At 46.3% G+C, this 18203-nt stretch overlaps 1 protein-coding gene and 1 long non-coding RNA gene across 2 annotated transcripts in view; both read right to left on the bottom strand.

Moving 5' to 3' along the window:
- The window catches only part of Kcnk1 (potassium two pore domain channel subfamily K member 1), a 33783-nt gene extending 32723 nt beyond the window's left edge, over positions 1-1060 (bottom strand). Inside the window, exon 1 of the mRNA XM_021170139.1 lies at positions 417-1060. Coding sequence (XP_021025798.1) covers positions 417-771 — 355 coding nt within the window. The 5' untranslated portion in view covers positions 772-1060. The remainder of the gene's footprint in view (positions 1-416) is intronic.
- Positions 1061-3931: 2871 nt separating this feature from the next.
- On the bottom strand, positions 3932-4469 carry LOC115031770. The gene is made up of 2 exons (XR_003837436.1): positions 4436-4469; positions 3932-4322 (listed from the first exon to the last, which is right to left on the bottom strand). It is a non-coding gene; the product is annotated as an uncharacterized LOC115031770 (long non-coding RNA).
- Positions 4470-18203: the final 13734 nt, after the last annotated feature.

The following is an 18203-nucleotide window of genomic DNA, read 5'->3' as shown; positions in this document are numbered from 1 at the left end:
GGTCTACAGTAGGGAAGGGAGTCACAGTCATGAAGGTGACCCATCCAAGGGTCATTGCCAGGTTTCTCGGCCTGGGGTCTCTGGGATGGGGCCATGAGGAGGCGACCGCTCCTTAAGCACAGGATACTCTCCTCATCTCCTGGCCTTCCTGCTCAGTTGCCGGGACAGAAATGTCGGGGACCTACCCTCCCATCAGCTCCCACCGGCTCCTCACAAGTACGGAGAAGTGAATGAGACCCCTGCAGCCTCAAGGTCCAGAGTGTTTGAGACCATTCCCAAAGAGTAACAGCTGCTGTACCCATATCGTGCTCCGAGGTCACCTCACTGGCTGCCGCCACTGCGAGCCACCGCAGGATGCGCCCAGCGGAGGCCTGGGGACGCCGGGGTTTGGGGTAAGGTGGCAGCAGCGGCCCTACCTGTGGTGGAGAGCACGGTGCTGGCGAAGAAGAGCGCCGAGGTGAAGTCCCAATTCCAATTTCCCGAGGCGTTGCTGAGCACCGACACTCCATAATTGCTGGCCTCCAGCACGCGGCCCAGGAACTGCTCCAGCTGCGGCTCCGACAGGCACTCGTGCTCCTCCAGGAAGCGCCGCTTCAGCTTGCGCAGCTCCTGGCGCAGCAGATCCTCATAAGGCAGCTCCACGGACGAGAAGACCACGGCGCCGAACACCAGGTAGAGCAGGTAGCCCAGCACCAGGAAGCCGAAGCACCAGGCCGAACGGTGCCGCTCCACCAGGCGCACGCACGAGCTGCCGGCCAGGGACTGCAGCATCTTCCCGGCGCCCGCGCTCCGCGCCTCCCGCCGCCGCTCCCTTTCCTGGTTTCGTGCAAATACAAGAGGCCAGATGATGTGGCGGTGACGTGGTTGCCGGCTCAGGTAGCGGGAGTTGGTCGGGCGGAGCGCTCTCACCCACTTGGCGGGAGCTGCTAGCTGCTCGCGCCCCCTACCTGGCTTCCGAAACCGGAAAGTGCAGGTTTGGTGGCGCCAGACCCTGGCCAGGCCACCCGGAGGCTGCCTGGCTCCCTCTTCCCTTCCCCAGTGCAGTCAGCAGGCCTGAGCTAAGTGTGTGTGTGTGTGTGTGTGTGTGTGTGTGTGTGTGTGTGTACGCGCGCGCGTGCCACCCTAGCCCCTGTCCTAGCTACTTTTGTCCCCCAGGCATTCCTCCTGATTAAAGCTACTATAGCCAAATACCAAGGGTACAGATAGATCTTGTCTTCCTCTGTCTTGTTGACTGGACAGCTGAGCCATTTGCTGTCCAGACTATTGAAAATACAATGAACCTTTCTAAAAAGCTACTTGAAACCTCTCCTGACCCCAACCTCCACCTGGAACAGGAAAACACAGCTTCTGGATTTTAGCTTAAACAATATCCCAAACTTCAGGGACTTCGTGGTCAGGAGACAGAAATGGAAATGTGCGCTAGGGCACAGAGAAACTGATGGTGGACGAGGTTGGGTTCTACATTTCTGCATAGACATGTGCAGCTGTGTGCTTCTAGAGTCTCCGGGGTGGGGGTGGAGGACCTGACTCTGTGACACTTCCTAGAGAAGGATGACAGTCACATACATAAGACTCAGCATAGCTGTATCCTGTCTTATATATCATGTCATACATCATACCTATTGTCTTAGGTTTTTATTGCTGTGAAGAGACGCCATGACCACAGCCATTCTCATAAAGGAAAATATTTACCTGGGTCTGGTTTACAGTTTTAGAGGTTTAGTCCATAATTATCATGACTGGGAACATGGTGGCACACAGGCAGACATGATACTGGAGAAAGAGCCGAGTGTTCTACATCTGGATTGGCAAACAGGAGAGAGAGAGAGAGAGAGAGAGAGAGAGAGAGAGAGAGAGAGAGAGAGAGAGAGAAACTGGGCCAGCTTGAGCATTTAAAACCTCAAAGCTAAATCCCCAGCGACACACTTCCTCTAACAAGGCTACACCTCCTAATAGCGCCACTCCCTATGAGCCTGTGGGAGCCATTTCCATTCAAACCACCACATCCACACACAAAGGTGTATTTTTGTCATTATATGCACATGGAGTCAAGAGTCAGGGACATTCTAAAGGCTCCTAACTAGGGGAATGGGAGCAGGAAAGATGACTTAGTGGTAAAGTACTTGGATACCCAAACTTGTGGTCAGACACTCAGGACTCGAATTTAAAAAAAAAAAAAAAAATGTTATAGCAAGCACTAAGGGGATAGAAACAGCAGGGTTCCTGGGGATTGCTGGTCAGCTAGCTTTGATAGCTCAAGTTCATGGAGAGGATTGATGCAAACATCTGACACTGACCTTTGACCTCCATAGACATAGATGTACCGGCACATAGGAACACATATACACAAATAGGGGATGGCTAAGAAAACTATTGTACCTCAATGGTATGAGTGATGAAAAAGCCTTTAAATTTTATTTATTATCATCATCATCATTATATCATTATTATCAATGTCTCCAATGAACTCCGGGAATGGACTCCAGTTGCCCGGACCGTGGTTAGCACCTGGACTGCTGAACCGCTCCCCAGCCAGGATGACATCTGATCTTTAAAGATGAATTTGAAGACTATGCAGACGTAAGCACGGCTGTCTGGAATCTCAAATATGCGAAACGTTTATGCTGTAATCTATAACAGAACTGTGTCTGCAAAGCAGACTAACATGTAGAAGTAGAACTGCCTCCAGCAGCTGTTTGTGGGGAAGTAGAGGAGAGAGGTAGCTTCAATTTCTTATATTAAAAAAAAATACTCCTCATCTATGGTAGATGATATCAGTAAGAGAAAGCATTAAAGTAAATCTGAATTAATCTAAATACTTGGAAAATTCCATCATCTGCCTACTGAACAGACGTTCTTAGAAATCATATATTCATAGAGAGTGTGCAACAGATTTACTCTTCTTCTTTTTAAATTTTAGTGAATAATCTCACCCCCTGCCTTCCTCAGAGATCCCTCCACATCACTGTCTGTATTTCAAAGCCTCCCCATTGGTCACCCATTTCTTCCTTCTTCCCCTCTCCCAAGGACAAACACATCTTGTTTTCTATGGGAAACAGTAACCCACCACCTTGGGTGTTTGCTTTCTGAGACACAGAGCTGCGCTCGGTTCTCTGAGAACCACCCTCAGCCGTCCTTTCCTCCTCACACACTGTCCTGTGAGATGCTAAGCTATGCTCACCTGCCCTGTTTCCGGTCCTCTTTGTCCTTGGGGTTGTCATTCCCTGGAGGATATACCATCAGAGGCCTCCTGCCCTCACAGTGTTACCCTCCTCTCTGTTCCCTGCTGCTGCCACTTCAAGATGCCTCCTCCCCCTGAGGGGCCTGGGTTACCGGTTCCTGCTAGTGTCTCTGGTGTGCGGGGATCGGGTGCTTCTTCCTTCTCTGAAGCCCACAACTCTCCCAGTGCCCTGGATGCTGAGATGATAGTGATACTGCGTGTCCAGGTATGGTGGCTTCCTCATGCACACAAACACACATGCAGCAGGTAGGGACCTTAACACAGGTGTTGGCAAATTCTCAGACTCCTCTTATTAAAAGGCAGAGCTGGGTCTCCTGTGCTCGAGACCCGGTTGCCCGAGACTGTCCCAACTGGTGGACTTCATTAAAGAAAACACTGTGTGACTTCTAAGGGAAGGACATAAAAACCGAAGCTGCTGACCTTGACCCCTGGAACACTCGTCCAGTCAGGGAACCTTGAACCACAGTGGGAAGGCCACATGTGTGTGTCAGGTGGTAGTTCATTGGAGTCCAACCTCCTGATCGATCATTCAGTGACACAGCAAAATAGGGCTGTGGTTTTTCCCCAAACTTCAAACCCAGAATCCACTGGACTAGTATCTGTGGGTGTCCTCTGGACTACACAAATCTCTCATCTGAGCCCTGCCTGAGTCATGAGAGGTTCTTGTCTTTTTTTTTTTTTTTTTTTTTCAAACAAGTCACTTTAATTTCAGATCTCAGTACTGACAGTTGTTGGGCAGGAGGGACAAAGTATAAATATAATGTCTGTTCTGCGAGGGTCCTTTTCCTCTAAAAAGACAGTGTAAACCAGAAANGACTTGTTATTCATAGAAAGTGTAGACAAACCCCAAGGTCTGGGAACCCTCAATGCCAAAGTAGCGGGGAGACACTGGGCTTGGCCTGCCTCTGGGTCAGTGCCTTTCCCTGCTTGGAAAGTGCTAGGGTTCCTGAGGGGCACCCGTGCATCCCCACTGCTCCCTGGATTTGTACAGAAGCAGTCACGTTGACGGGGGCCCCATTGATCAGCAGCTCCCTCAAGCATCCTCGGTAGGCAGGGAGCTCTGGCCAAGCAGTTGAAGACTCTGAAAATACAGAGGGGCCAGAAGACTGGTGTCATAGTGGCTGGGTCCTTTGCCCCTGCATTAGCTAGTCAGCCTGGCCTTTTGCTACCCTTTTGGAGGTAGACCGTACTTACTGGGCAGGCTCCCAAGGTGCAGAAGTGCTGGAGAGGTTCTTGTCTTAAGTCACCCAGTCTTGTATTAACTTGTTACACTCTAATAAACACCTGGAACAAGGAGCATCTTGGCTTTCAAAGGTCATCATTAGACATTTTTCTTTTAGATGGGTGGTCCATGCTTGTACCCTAATGCTTAGGAGGAGGAGACTGGCAAAGCCATGGTACTCACTGGTCAGCCAGTTTAGCCTACTTGGCATGAGTTCCAGCCCTGTGAGAGACCCTGCCTCAAAAGACAAGGTGATGAGCACCTAAGGAAAGACAGCTGAGGTTGTTCTGTTTGTCCTCCAGAATATGTATGTGCATATGAGCATGCACACACACATGCACATGTACATGCACACACGTGTGTACATGCGTGCACACACAGCAGTTCTCATAGATGATCTCTCTTCTCCCTTCTGTTCCTTTTTGGTTGCTCATTATCATTGTTGTGACAAATGTTCAAAACAAACAAAAAAAAACAAAAACAAAAAAACAACAACTTAGTTGTTTCATCAGCTCCTGATTTCCATTTTCAAGACCCATTTCTTTCTATTCCTTTGAAGTCTCTCTCAGGCAGGGGCCATCAGCAGTCCAGGATTGTGACCCTTGAGGACAGGAGGCAATAGTACTTACGGCTCCACTGAGCAGAGGGGCCAGAGATTTGGGCTCGTTCTATGACATGCACATGTGGGAGAGAGGGAGGAGTTTGGGGGAGCTGCTTCTACCCTTTCAGCCCATGGGTTCTAGAGATTCAACTCAGGTCATTAGGCTTGGCAGCAAGAGCCTTTACCCATTGGATCTTCTCACCTATCCCAAATGACATGTTTAAAAATATGTTTTGGATTAATGAAGTTGAGAGATTCGGTTATTCTAGGAAAGATGAATGATACCCTTCAGACTAAACAACATCGTTACCCACTGCTGGGATCAGCAGAGTGAAACCAACCACACACACACACACACACACACACACACACACACACACACACACACGTCGTGTAAGTAAGTCAATGCAAGAGGATGCATTTTCTTCCCCCTTGTAACTTAAAGAGACAACCAAAAGTGTAAGATGAAGCTAATCACACTGTGAGGAGCTTGTGGTGTGTCTGGAAACAGCTCGGATCATTACACTGGGAAGCAAGAGATGCAAATTAGAAGGTAGGAGATGTGTTAGCTGGGAATAAGAAGGGGAGAGATGGAGGGGGGGGAGGTACAGAACGTCTGGTGTTAAGTATATGTGCTTGGTGCAACAAATTGAATGTTTGCTATATTGCCCAGACTGGCCTTGAATTCAGGGTCCTTTTAGTTACACCTCTCCGGTGCTAAAACCCTAGGCATAGATCATCAGCCTGGGGGGGGGGGAGTACAAAATGATTTAATGTAGAATCCAGAGCAGATAAAACAATTGCTACAACTCAATATCAGAAGTCAAATCATCCAGTGAAAACTGGGCAAGTGGCTTAAATAAGTACTTCAAACACTCACTGGGGACAGTGGGTGATGGTTAATATAAACCATGCAAAGACACCACCTACACTGCTGGGTAATTAAAATAAATATTAGCAAGAAAGTAAGGACTCGCTTTTGAGACGCTTGAAAAGATATAGAAATCAATTTGGAAATGTCCCAGATGCCACAAAACAAAAAACAATGTCATTACGTTATAACTGATGAGGTCTGGGTAACTTCCTGGTTATGTCTCAGTGAGAGTGGTGGGTGCACACCTGCAAATGTTTACAAAGTTGCCACTTGTACCCTTCCCCTACACAAATGCCACTGCACACAAAGTATCTCCTTAAAGTGGGGAGGGGATTCTGTTCCAGAATAAAAGGTGATAAATCACTGTGTTTAAAAAGTAAAGATGCTCACCGGTGCTCATTGCTGCTCTGCTCCCAGGAGCCAGAGGTGGAAGCAGCAGCGATGTCTGTCACCTGACTAGTGGATAATGAAAATGTAATACATACACTACAACAGCAGGGGTTTTATACAGCTATGAACTGATATAAAATGATAGCATTTGGAGGTAAATGGATGGAACTGGAAGCACACTGTACTCAATGAGGTGAAGACCCAAGAAGACAAACAAATGCTGTCTGCTCTCTTTTACAGGCAGGTCCCACTGTCAAAATGTACGCCTTTCATTCCCCCTCGTGTTGTCTTGCAGCTTCCTTGATCTTGATATCTAGGGAGGACGTTGCCTGCTCCCATTGCAAAGGAGTCCTCTGCTTGAGTCCTGTTCAGCAGGGGAGCAACGTGTTCCCACTTCAGATCTCTGCTACTGGGCTGTCCTGACAACATCCATCCCCCTACCTGCAGGCCTGATGCCAGAGCTTACACAGACCCCAGATGCTCCAATGCTCCATGCACTGAGCTATTGCACTGAGATTTCTGCTGTCAAAGAAAGAGATCATTGGTTGGTGATGCCCAGTCTTTAAATGTAGGCGCATTTATGTTTACTGAGTAAAATCTGTGTGCTTCTGGAAAATAAAGACATGTTTCAAATTGTTAAAAAGTTAAAAATGTGTGTGTTTAACCTGGGGTGTATTTAACTCTGGGTTCCTATCTATAGAGAGTAGCAAACTGAAAAGGGACCATTGGTACTTTCTGAAAGAAAGACCTAAGGGAGAGGAGCCGTACAGCACAGTGTTCTGAAGGTGGCAAGGAGAACAGGGGGTTAGCTGGAGACCATAATGGGAGGATAGGGCAGAGAGGGGTAACTAACACTACAAGTACTCAGAGAATCCATGTGGAAACCTACTCTGCTATCCTCTTTGGCTATGGAATCTTCTGTTCACTGGCAAAGCCTTTCTCTATCTTCAGAAGGGTCAGGCAGGCTCATTGTCTCCTTTCTTTCAGGGACAAATCTCTCATTCAGCGATGGACACTTTTCCCATCTCTGCCATCTTTAGTCCTGTGCCTGCCTCCTCCAGGGAAAGCTTCCCTAGTGATTGCCACTTCTGACCTTGGACTTGCAGAGTGTCCATGGAAGGCCGTTTGTGTGGCACTGTGCATCTTGCCTTGTAAGAGGAAATTTGTCACTAAAGAGGTCTCATGAGGATCTCACAAAAAAGACTGGGGACTTAGTTCAGTAGAAGAGTATTTCCCCAGAACATCCAAGATCCCAGGGCTCAATCCTCAGCACCGAAAACAAAGAGGAGGAGAACGTAGGCAGACAGCTTCAAAAACACAAGAGAACACAATATCTATCCCACAGAAACAGAAATCTGGAAAAACTGATGGATGGATCCAAGGAAAACAGATGATTTGACTAACAGTGATTCTTTGGGAAGTAGAGGGTGGCTTGTCTGGAAACACTAGAGTGAGGACAAGGGGGAGGGAGTTGTACTCACAGGACAGTTATTTTCTGTTTCTGTGACCAAATACGCAACATGATCAGCTTAAAGGAAGAAATGGTCACTAGGTTCAGTATTTGAGAACTAACTTACTTTCTCTCTCTCTCTCTCTCTCTCTCTCTCTCTCTCTTTCTTTTCCTTTCTTTCTTTCTTTTTTGGGTTTTGTTTTTGGTTTTGGGTTTTTTTTTTTTTTTTTTTGGTTTTTTGGTTTTTTGAGACAGGATCTCTCTGTGTAGCCCTGGCTGTCCTGGAACTCACTCTGTAGACCAGGCTGACCTCACACTCAGAAATCTGCCTGCCTCTGCCTCCCAAGTACTGGGATTAAAGGCGTGCGCCATTTCAATTCATAGCCCTTGCCCTCTACTGATGCAGGACTCATGCTGCTGTGGGGGAGGGGGGGGTGGAAACATATGACAGAGACAGCTTACACCACAGCAAATGGGAAACAGAGAGGAAGGAACAGGAAACCAGGTGGATCCCTGATAGGTGCACCCCCAGTGAGTACTCTCTCCATTTAAGCCCTACTTCCTAAAGTTTCCAGAATTTTCCAAATAAAGCAGCTCCTTGCTAGCCATGACCACGCCTGTTTGTTCTTTGTTCTTTCTTCTCCATCTTAGTTAAACAATGATAATTCCCTAAATAGTTCCAGTTCTTGAACTCAAATGTGTAGATTCTTCTCCTCCTCCTCATCCACCCTCAGAACAGTAGCCCCTAGAGATGTTTTTAATCTCCTGATATTCTTTAACTCACTGGTTACCCCTAGCAACAACTAACTTCAGGTCAAAAAAGGAAGCATCTCGGCTATCCTCCTGCACTCTCTTTCCTTCCCCATAGCCATAGCAGGCTGTAAGCAGATGGCTGACTCTGACCCTTACACCAGAGACCCCTCTGCAGGTCTCTCAGTGCAAGATAAAGGCCTGTACAGTTCCCCAAGTCACTGGCTTTCTTTTTCCTCTCCTTCTCAACAACCTGACACTGCAGACAAAGTATTCATTACACAAGCTGGTGGGGAATGTCTCTGGGTGATGGGGAGGTAGAAGATAGTGTAGAAGATGGGGACCACAGTAGAGAACGAAGCAGTGTGGGCCAAGAGCAGAAATCCTCAGGGTTTGGAAAGCACTGGAGAAGATGAGTTCCTTGAGGAGGACGATGCCTGTTTCTATATTCTAGTCACAGATCACCCAACACTTCTTGGTCTGAGCCTAGTCTTTACATATTCCTGGCATGCATACACACACACACACACACACACACACCCCACTACCACCAGTAGCAGCAGCAGTACTACCACCACTACCACCCCACCACAACAGTACACCAGATACAGGTGTCGGTCAGACTGTCAGTATTGCCTGATGGGTGGGGGTGGGGGGTAATCTTGCTTTTAGATAAGCCGCAAACTTCAATTCAGAGACTCCTTTTCTTTTGTAGACATTTTCTTTGCAAGTTTCCTTTACTAAGTTCATTTGTATTTGGTGCTTTGAAGTCTGTAGATCATTTCCAAAGGGGGGAAAATTCATTAGGCAAATTCCTCCGACTGATACCATGACAATAACTGCGTAAGTAGGCCAGACATTGTTATCCAATTTCCACAGCTGAATGAACCTGGAGACCTTGGGAAATGCCCTGTCCAGGGCACCCTGGGTGAATGTTTCCAGCCTGTGCCTGTCCTCCTGAATTTCAGTGACACAGGGCACACTGACAGGCCTGCAGGAAGCATGCTTCCCAAACAATCACCCTGCACTTGGCATTAGCTTAAGAAAGGAATTTTAAGGACTGGGTAAGAACAGCTCTCTTGCTATGGCTTTGTCGTCTTTCAAGGACCCTTGCATCACTGGAGAAGCACATTTGACCTTCTCTGAGAACCATGTGAGCACAGAGAAACATTTAGGAAGAGAGAGAAGAGGAATGCTTCAGAGTGGCGACTGCATTGAAGCAATAAGCTGGGGGTTGCTGTCTCCTGGGAGCAGCAGAAGCTAAAAGAAAACACTTGTTGATGGGACTTGGTCAAAGCTTGTGTTAACCATTAAAGTTGTTAGATGGCACACATCTTCCTGAGAGAGCAGCCAGACTGTGAGCTTGGCACTTTCACATGAGGGACCAAGGAAAAGAGAGGTGTCTGAAAGAGCTGAAGTGCAAACCTTTCAATATTCCTAAGCAAAATAGACACAAGAGACACAGACGACGCATCGAGGACCCATCTTCAGCTTGTGGACTGTGATGGTGTGTATATGCTCAGCCCTGGGAGTGGCACTATTAGATGTGGCCCTGTTGGAGTGGGTGTGGCATTGTTGGAATGGGTGTGGCCATGTTGGAGTGGGTGTGTCACTGAGAGGGTGTGCTTTAAGATCCACATCCTAGTTGCTTAGAAGTCAGTCTTCTCCTAGCAGCCTTCAGATGTAGATGTGGAACTCTCAGCTCCTCCTGCACCATGGCTGCCTAGATGCTGCTATGCTCCTGCCTTGATGCTAATGGATTTATCAATTAAAAGTTGCCCTTATAGAGTTGCCTTGGTCATGGTGTCTGTTCACAGCAGTAAAACCCAAAGACATGGACCTTTTTGTATTTTAGCATTTTGCAATACTTAGTTGAATCATGTAAAATTCTATTTGCAGAAGAACAGTAGCCACCCCTTTACCCTCTCTCATCTTGAACCCCCCCCCCCACTTCTCCTCCTCTCTGATTATAAAATGTGTGCTATGTTGTTTCCAAGGTAGACCTGAAACTGAGGACCCACTAAGACACTGATTCCCAAATCACATCTCCTGTGTAATCAGGAGATGGAGGGCTTCTCTGTCCTGAAGCCACTCCTCTTTCCTTTCAAGTGTAGAGAGTAAGTGGGTCTGCCCTGGACATCGCACATTTGCCTGCAGAGGAGATGGCCTTGCTTCTCTGGGGCTGCAAACCATAAAGCAGCTGTTGGCTTCCTGCAGCTTCACCACTGAATCGGTCGCCAAGTCTGTTGGTTCTCTTTTATGACAAAAATCTCTTTTCCCCGTACTCCATTCCCAGCTTCCCAGATTCTGAATTTTTAAAGCAACCAGGAACAGACATGAGATGGAAAAGCATTGTGGTTTTTGTTTGTTTGGTTTTCCTTGTTTGAATTTAAAAAAAAAAAAAGGAATTATTTCCTGGCTTTGATATGTTTCTGTGTCCTTAAACCTACAATTGGAAAAGCATCTGTGGGGATGGAAGGACAGACATAAGGCAGGGTATCACACACTGAAGCGTTGTTATTTCTTGGGATGTGGGTCATGCCACATACTCTTCTCAGCTCTCATCCTAGCCTTAAAACTAAACAGAAGTAACCTATACTACAACTCGAAAAGCAAAATCCCAGGAAGGCAGGGATATGGTACAGTAACCATGGTAACCCAGCACTGAGCATATGGGAAATCTTGGACCATCACGCCCCACCTCAACCCCACATCCATGTGAATAAAGATAGTACTTAGCCCCATCTGGGAAGAAGTGCAGAAAACCCACTGTGAGGTGAAGCCAGCCCTTGGATTAAAAAAAAAATTGTGGGTTCCAGGCTTGCCTAGCGGTTCACTTAATGAGGGCTCCACGTCAAATCTCATCAGTGCCCTCTCTCAATTAATCATAACAACTTTACTCTGCAGTAAAGCTAAAAATTAATTTTAAAAAGGAAGTACATTTTTAAAAAAAGAAGCTAGACTCTTGATAGAAAATTAAAATATACTCCATGATGCTGTGGCATTCATTGACAAGGATTTCTGTCCTTTGGTTTCCTTTCTCCTCTGTACTTAACTCCATCCATCTCAAGGGGCAAGATGGGGTAAATTCTGAATATGTAGTGCAGGGTGCCCAGTGAAGACCCAGTAAGTGTGTGTGAAGAACAGACACCTCTCCCCAAAAGCCAGAACTATCTCTGAAGAACTATCTCTGAAGCCATGAAGACTTCCTTTTGTTGTTGGCATTCTCTCTCTCTCTCTCTCTCTCTCTCTCTCTCTCTCTCTCTCTCTCCCTCTGTGTGTGCGTGTGTGTGTCACGTGCACATGTTTGTGTATATGCGCATGCATGCGCACATCCACCTGTGTGCCTGAGTGCCTATGTGTATATGCATTCACTCGTGCATGCCTGTGGGTGAGGGTGAACTCACACATGCAAGGGCATGTGTATATGTGTTTATGTATACATGTACAAGTGGAAGACAGATGTCAACATAGGATGACATTCCTCAGGAGCCATCTATATTATTGGTTTTTTGTTGTTGTTGTTTGTTTGTTTTTAAAGATTTATTTCTTATTATACATAAGTACACTGTAGCTGTCTTCAGACACACCAGAAGAGGGCATCAGATCTCATTACAGTTGGATTTAAGCCACCATGTGGTTGCTGGGATTTGAACTCAGGACCCTCAGAAGAGCAGTCAGTGCTCTTACCCGCTGAACCATCTCGCCAGGGCCTCTCATAAGACCTGGGGCTCTCAGGTTAGGGGATCTGCCTATCACTATGTGACTTGCTCAGCACTAAGATTACAAGCACACAGTTGTCTTGTTCCACCCATGAGCCCTGAGAAACAAATTCAGATTCTTGTGTTTGCTTCACTGGGCTCTCTTCCCAGCGCCCTGGATTTTGAAACCACTGCTCTAAATAATAAATTAAGATAACTATTACCAAACATTAGGAAATCTCATGCTGACATGAATAGCCATTATTGATTAGCTGAGAAGGCGCTTAGGGACACTACTGAAGCCTGGAACGGGTGAACTCAGGTGACCGCATTGCATGTCTGATTTAGTCTCATAGTGGTTCTTCTCTGGTGGCTTAATAGGATATAAATAGGTATGGTTTTTCTTTGGTCAATTATATTCTGTCAGGTTCAGAAAAAAAATATGTAATGAGCCCTTAAACACGTCTAAAACAATGAAAAGCTGCTGCGTTTCTAGGATCGCCACAGAGTCTACTGATTTCTGAAGATGGAATGCTGTTGTCTCACTGCTTTATGGACTTTGTGGAGCCCTGACTGACATGCATGCAAAGCTTCAAGTCATCGCTAGCCCAGGGAGCGTGGGAAGGGTCCTTCTTATTCCCTGTCTTGCATGGACAGTAACTGTGCCAGGAGACAAGCATGGCTTCTTAGGACTTGCAACCCCTCAAGTCCACCTGTAACTTCAGGGTGCACACTGCCAGAAGCCGAGGGCAGGCACTATGCTTTGGACAAGTGTTCCCTGCAAGTCCCTGAACTGAAGGTTTGTGCTCCTTCCCTCACACCCCTGGGGCTTTGATGGTGCTGCAGGGAGGTTGTTCAACCTTTAGGAGGTAGGAGGAAGTTGGGTTCTTTGGGCTGTAACCCCAGTCTTTTTTCCCTTCTGTCTACTTCCTGATTACCACGAGGTGAGCAGCCTTCTCTGCTTCTTAGGACCACCAGGGTGCAAAGGCAAATATAGACTCAAGGTTACCCAGCCAGCCCATGATGAACTCAATACCCCCAAACTGAGTCTCAAGAAACCATTCTCGGGCTGGAGAGATGGCTCAGCGGTTAAGAGCGCCAACTGCTCATTTGAAGGTTGTGAGTTCAAATACCAGCAACCACATGATGGCTCACAACCATCCATAATGAGATCTGATGCCCTCTTCTGGGGTGTCTGAAGACAGCTACAGTACTTACATATAATAAATAAATCTTTTTTAAAAAAAGAAAAGAAACCACTCTCTCCTTCCTTCCTTCCTTCCTTCCCTCCTTCCTTCCTTCCTTCCTTCCTTCCTTCCTTCCCTTCTTTCTTTTTTTAAAAGCAGATTTACCTCAGGTGTTTGCTATAGCAATAGAGAGCTGCCTAACACCGCAGGGAATGGATCCTTAGAAGAGCTGAATGTATTGAAGCTGGTCCCTGGGGACAAGACATCCAGGATTTTAGGAAATAGACTTCCTTTATAAACACACATATATCATCCAGAGTGCCCAATCAACTCACTCTGAGAGGAGAAGACAAACGATTAAGGGAGGGAACACTGACAGCAGATTACTTAAGCAGAGGCCACTTTGGTCGTAGCTCCCATTCCACATCTTCATGATGTGGCTCCTTCCCTGTGACTTCCTTTAAAAGCTGTGTGACTACTTCCCTCAAGCATAGACTTGGAGTAGGTACAATATCTAGAATTAAGACATGAATCCCCATTCACAGGTCTTGGCTAAAACTCTTAAGTTGTTCACTCTCTTTGATTCTCTTAACATGGTGTGGTTTGAATATGCTTGGCCCAGAGAGTAGCACTATTAGGAGGTATGGCCTTGTTAGATTAAGTGTGGCCTTATTGGAGTAGGTGTGGCCTTATTATAGTAGGTGTGTTACTATGGGTATGGGTTTTAAGACCCTCATCCTAGCTGCCTGGAAGTTAGTCTTCTCCTAACAGCCTTCAGATGAAGATGTAGAACTCTCAGCTCTTCCTACACTGTGCCTGCCTGGATGCTACCCTGCTTCTGCTTTGAAGATAATGGACTAAACCTCTGAACCTATAAGCCAGACAATTAAATGTTGTCCTTATAAGAGTTGCCTTGGTCATGGTGTCTGTTCACCGCACTTAAACCCTAACTAAGACATAACACATGGTCTGAGGTGATGCATTGAAATCAAACACTTTAAGGTTGGGTTTTTTTGTTTTGTTTGCTCACTGAGATAGGTGTGTAGCCACTCTAAGTTGACTGAGAATTTTAAGTGGTCTCAGCCCTCCTCAGAAAAGATTTGTTGTCAGACAAGGTCAGGGAGATGGGATTCTGCTGCCAAATGCATTGTGGGAAATTCTTCTACTTTTCAGGTCTTCTGGACTTTGGACTTGCAGGTCCCTGGGTGCTTAGATTCCTCTGTTATCCCTTATGACCTCAGCAATACACCACCCCTTCCTGAGGGAAAATGATGGGTAATGCTCCAGAGAAGTCTTTGGTATTCTGCTCATAGCACCTGAGGAATCTTTCAGGTCTTCACAGAGGCCACTTGAACCTTCAAGCTGTATCCAGGTAGTCCTAGTTCCTCGAGGCATGAGTTGAGAGGAGGCACCATCCTCTCCCATATGAACACATGGTGGTTTTTTTTTATTGGATATTTTATTTATTTACATTTCAAATGTTAGCCTCTTTCCTGATTTCCCCCCAGAAACCCCCTATCCCATCCCTGCTTCTTCTGCTTCTATGAGGGTGTGCCCCCACCCACCCACTCCCACCCCCTGCCCTCACATTCCTCTACACTGAGGCATTGAGCCTTAAGAGAACCAAGGGCCTCTTCTCCCATAGATGCTGGACAAGGCCATCCTCTGCTACATATATGGCTGGAGCCATGGGTCCCTCCATGTGAACTCCTTGGTTGGTGGTTTAGACCCAGGGAGCTTTGGTTGGTTGATATTATTGTTCTTTCTATGGGGTTGCAAACCCATTTATCTCCTTCAGTCCTTTCTCTAACTCCTTCCTCCATTGGGGACCCAGTGATCAGTTCAATGGTTGGCTGCAAGCATCTGTCTCTGTCTATGTCAGGCTCTGGCAACTGGCAAAGCCTCTCAGGAGACAGCTGTATCAGGATCGATCCCATATACAGTCACCAAATGCAGACACTATTGTAGATGCCAAGAAGTATATCCTGACAGGTTCCTGATATAGTGTTTGTTTGTTTGTTTGTTTGTTTGTTTGTTTGTTTTTTAAATATCCAATTGCTTCTCAGAGGTCAAATGCAAAGCTGTCCTGTGTTGCAGATTTGGCACTAAGGATTCTGGGAAAGAACAAGTCTGAGCTCACAGCTAGGGGAGAGAAGACTCTCCTACCCCAGTGGACCCTGCAGTTAGACATCAGCGAGCTTTGGGAGGATGAGCTGGAAGAGGTGTTGATAATGCAAATGAACAGTTAAATGGGGGCAGTGTCCAGTTGCTAAAACTGTCTTCCAGTGGCTGATAACTATGACTACGTTGCTCTGAAGTCAGGGACCTGAGTTGCAGACTGATGAACTGTAAGTGCCTTGTCATCTTCAGGAAGGAAGCCGGTCTCCTCTCTTCCCCTGCCTGCTGGGAGGCAGATGGTGAGCTGTGAAGGAGGCACAGCTGGGGTCCTAGCCCTGGGAAGACAGGCCACTATGGCTAGAATCTCTTTTTCTGACTTCATTTGTATAAAAGGAGAATATTTCTACCCTGGTTAAAACGTGAATATTTTGCACTGCCCTGGGCAGCCAACTCTGCTCCTAACCCACGTGGGGCACTGACACTGACAGGGAGCAGTGACTGTGGGGTTACTGACACTGGCAGGGAGCAGTGATAAAGAGAATATTCATCTTTTACAAACACTATTAATTGGAAATCTTTCCAAACAATAAATTTTTAATATTTAGTTGTTTAGTGTGTGTGTGTGTGTGTGTCCATGTGTGATATGTACATGTCAGAGGACAACTTGTAGAATTTGGTTCTCTCCTCTGCCATGAAGGATAAGGGGCTGGAACTTAGGTCCTCAGGCATGGTAGTTGGTGTTTGTCCTCACTGAGCCATCTCTCTGGGCCAAACATAGACTTTTAAATCACACAAGCATAAGTCCAATGTTCTTGGAAAGCCATGTTCACATATCTCTGGGTTATAGGAGGCATGGATGAGATTAACCATAACATAAAGTAAACTCAGTTTTTTAAATTCACTTCTGTTCTCTTGGTACTTAGGAGGGAATTCAGATAATTGATGCAACAAGACAAATGGCTACCTACTTGCCGTCTGCGGAAACCCACATGTCATTGACCCTGGTTAACAGCGTGACATTTGTATCTGAATTAGCTTCTCAGTAGTGGTTTTCATCTAAATGTATCTTTTATGCATGTGTGAAATTAAAATCTTCTGAAGAAGAAAAGCATTCCTTGAACCAATATGGACATTTAAAAAAATGCCTTGTTCTTTGTTCCAAGGAAGTCCAACAAATTATTTTTAGCAGGTTAAGAGCATGAGGAAACTAAACCTTCATACATGAGAGACCACTAACCATGGTGCGAAGAAATCAAAGGGAAAACACTGCAGCATGTGGGTGAACTCCTCACATAAGGAAGGAATGAAGAAGAGCCCTTCCTTTATAGATGAGCCAGAGCACATCACACTGCCTGTGCACTGGGCTACTCACCCTACTGCCCTTGGGGGATGGAGGTGAGGTGGTACGGATTCAAGACACAGACTCAGGGAGCAGGTGAGATACGCCAAAGCAAGCTCATCTCAATGCTGCTAAAAGTTCCTTTAATACCCTCCACCCACACCCCATTGGTCCCAAGAAAGTATCTCTTCTAAACAGCAGTTCCTGATTGGCTGGCATTGTCTGCATCAGCAATCCTTGGCCTCTCAGGCAATCTTCAATTAGGTTCTCCCACAGGAGATGCCTTTGGGGCTGCACAGGCCGCAACATTAATGTAGTGGTGGCCACTGTCATTTCTCCTACAACATCAGAAATGGATTTGAGGTGGGCTGGAGAGATGCTCAGCATAGCCTCCTATATGTCCAGTTCCGGGAGAAACTGAGCACCTTCTTCTCTATGAATGCACACACACACACACGCACGCACACACACACACACACACACCACACATGTATGCATACACTCATGCACATGCTAAAAATTAGTCTAACTACCTAAAAAAAAAAAAAAACGAGTGAGGATATGGTCTGTTGGTAGAACACTTGCCTAGCATTCAAGAAACCCTTGTTTCCATCCCCTGAACTCATAAAAACCAGGATGTGCTGTCACATCCTGTAATCCCAGCAGAAGCAGGGATAGGAAGGTTGGGAGTTCATGGTCATCCTTTACTACACAGAGAATTTGAGGCCATCCTGGGAAATGTGAGTGTGAGCCCCTTATCAAAAACAAAACAAAACAAAACAAACAAACAAAAAACAATCTAAATATAAGATTTAAACAATAAGATTCTGTGAAAACAAACCAAAAACTAAGAAGAAATCCTGGGGATCAGGTTTGGCAATGACTCCCTGGATATAACACCTGGAAGAGAGGCAGCAAAAATGAGAAGAAACAAAACAGATGTCAAAGCTCAACCCATCTGTGCTTCAAAGGACAATGAGCAAAGTCACCACAGAGAGACTGGAGCACTGGGAAGCTTTCACAGACGATCGAAGAGGTGGCTACGAAGCTGGATGGGTCTAGAAAGAACTCCCATGGCTCAGCAGCAGCAGGAAAAGTACGAGTGACCTCCTTAAAAAGGTGCACAGATCTGAATTACACTTCTCCAACAGCCATGTGCAAATGGCCAGTAAGCGTGAAAAAGTGTTTGGCAACCGTTATGCTGGCTTTAACCGTCAGCTTGACAGCACCTAGAACTGCCCGGAAGACAGTCAGTGAGGGATTGCCTGCACTGAGCTGGCCTATGAGCATATCTGTGCGGGATTTCTTAATTATGTTCATTGATGGAGAA

Source organism: Mus caroli, chromosome 8 (genome assembly GCF_900094665.2).
Source record: "Mus caroli chromosome 8, CAROLI_EIJ_v1.1, whole genome shotgun sequence".
Lineage (NCBI taxonomy): Eukaryota > Metazoa > Chordata > Mammalia > Rodentia > Muridae > Mus > Mus caroli.
This window is presented reverse-complemented; position numbering and strand designations above follow the sequence as displayed.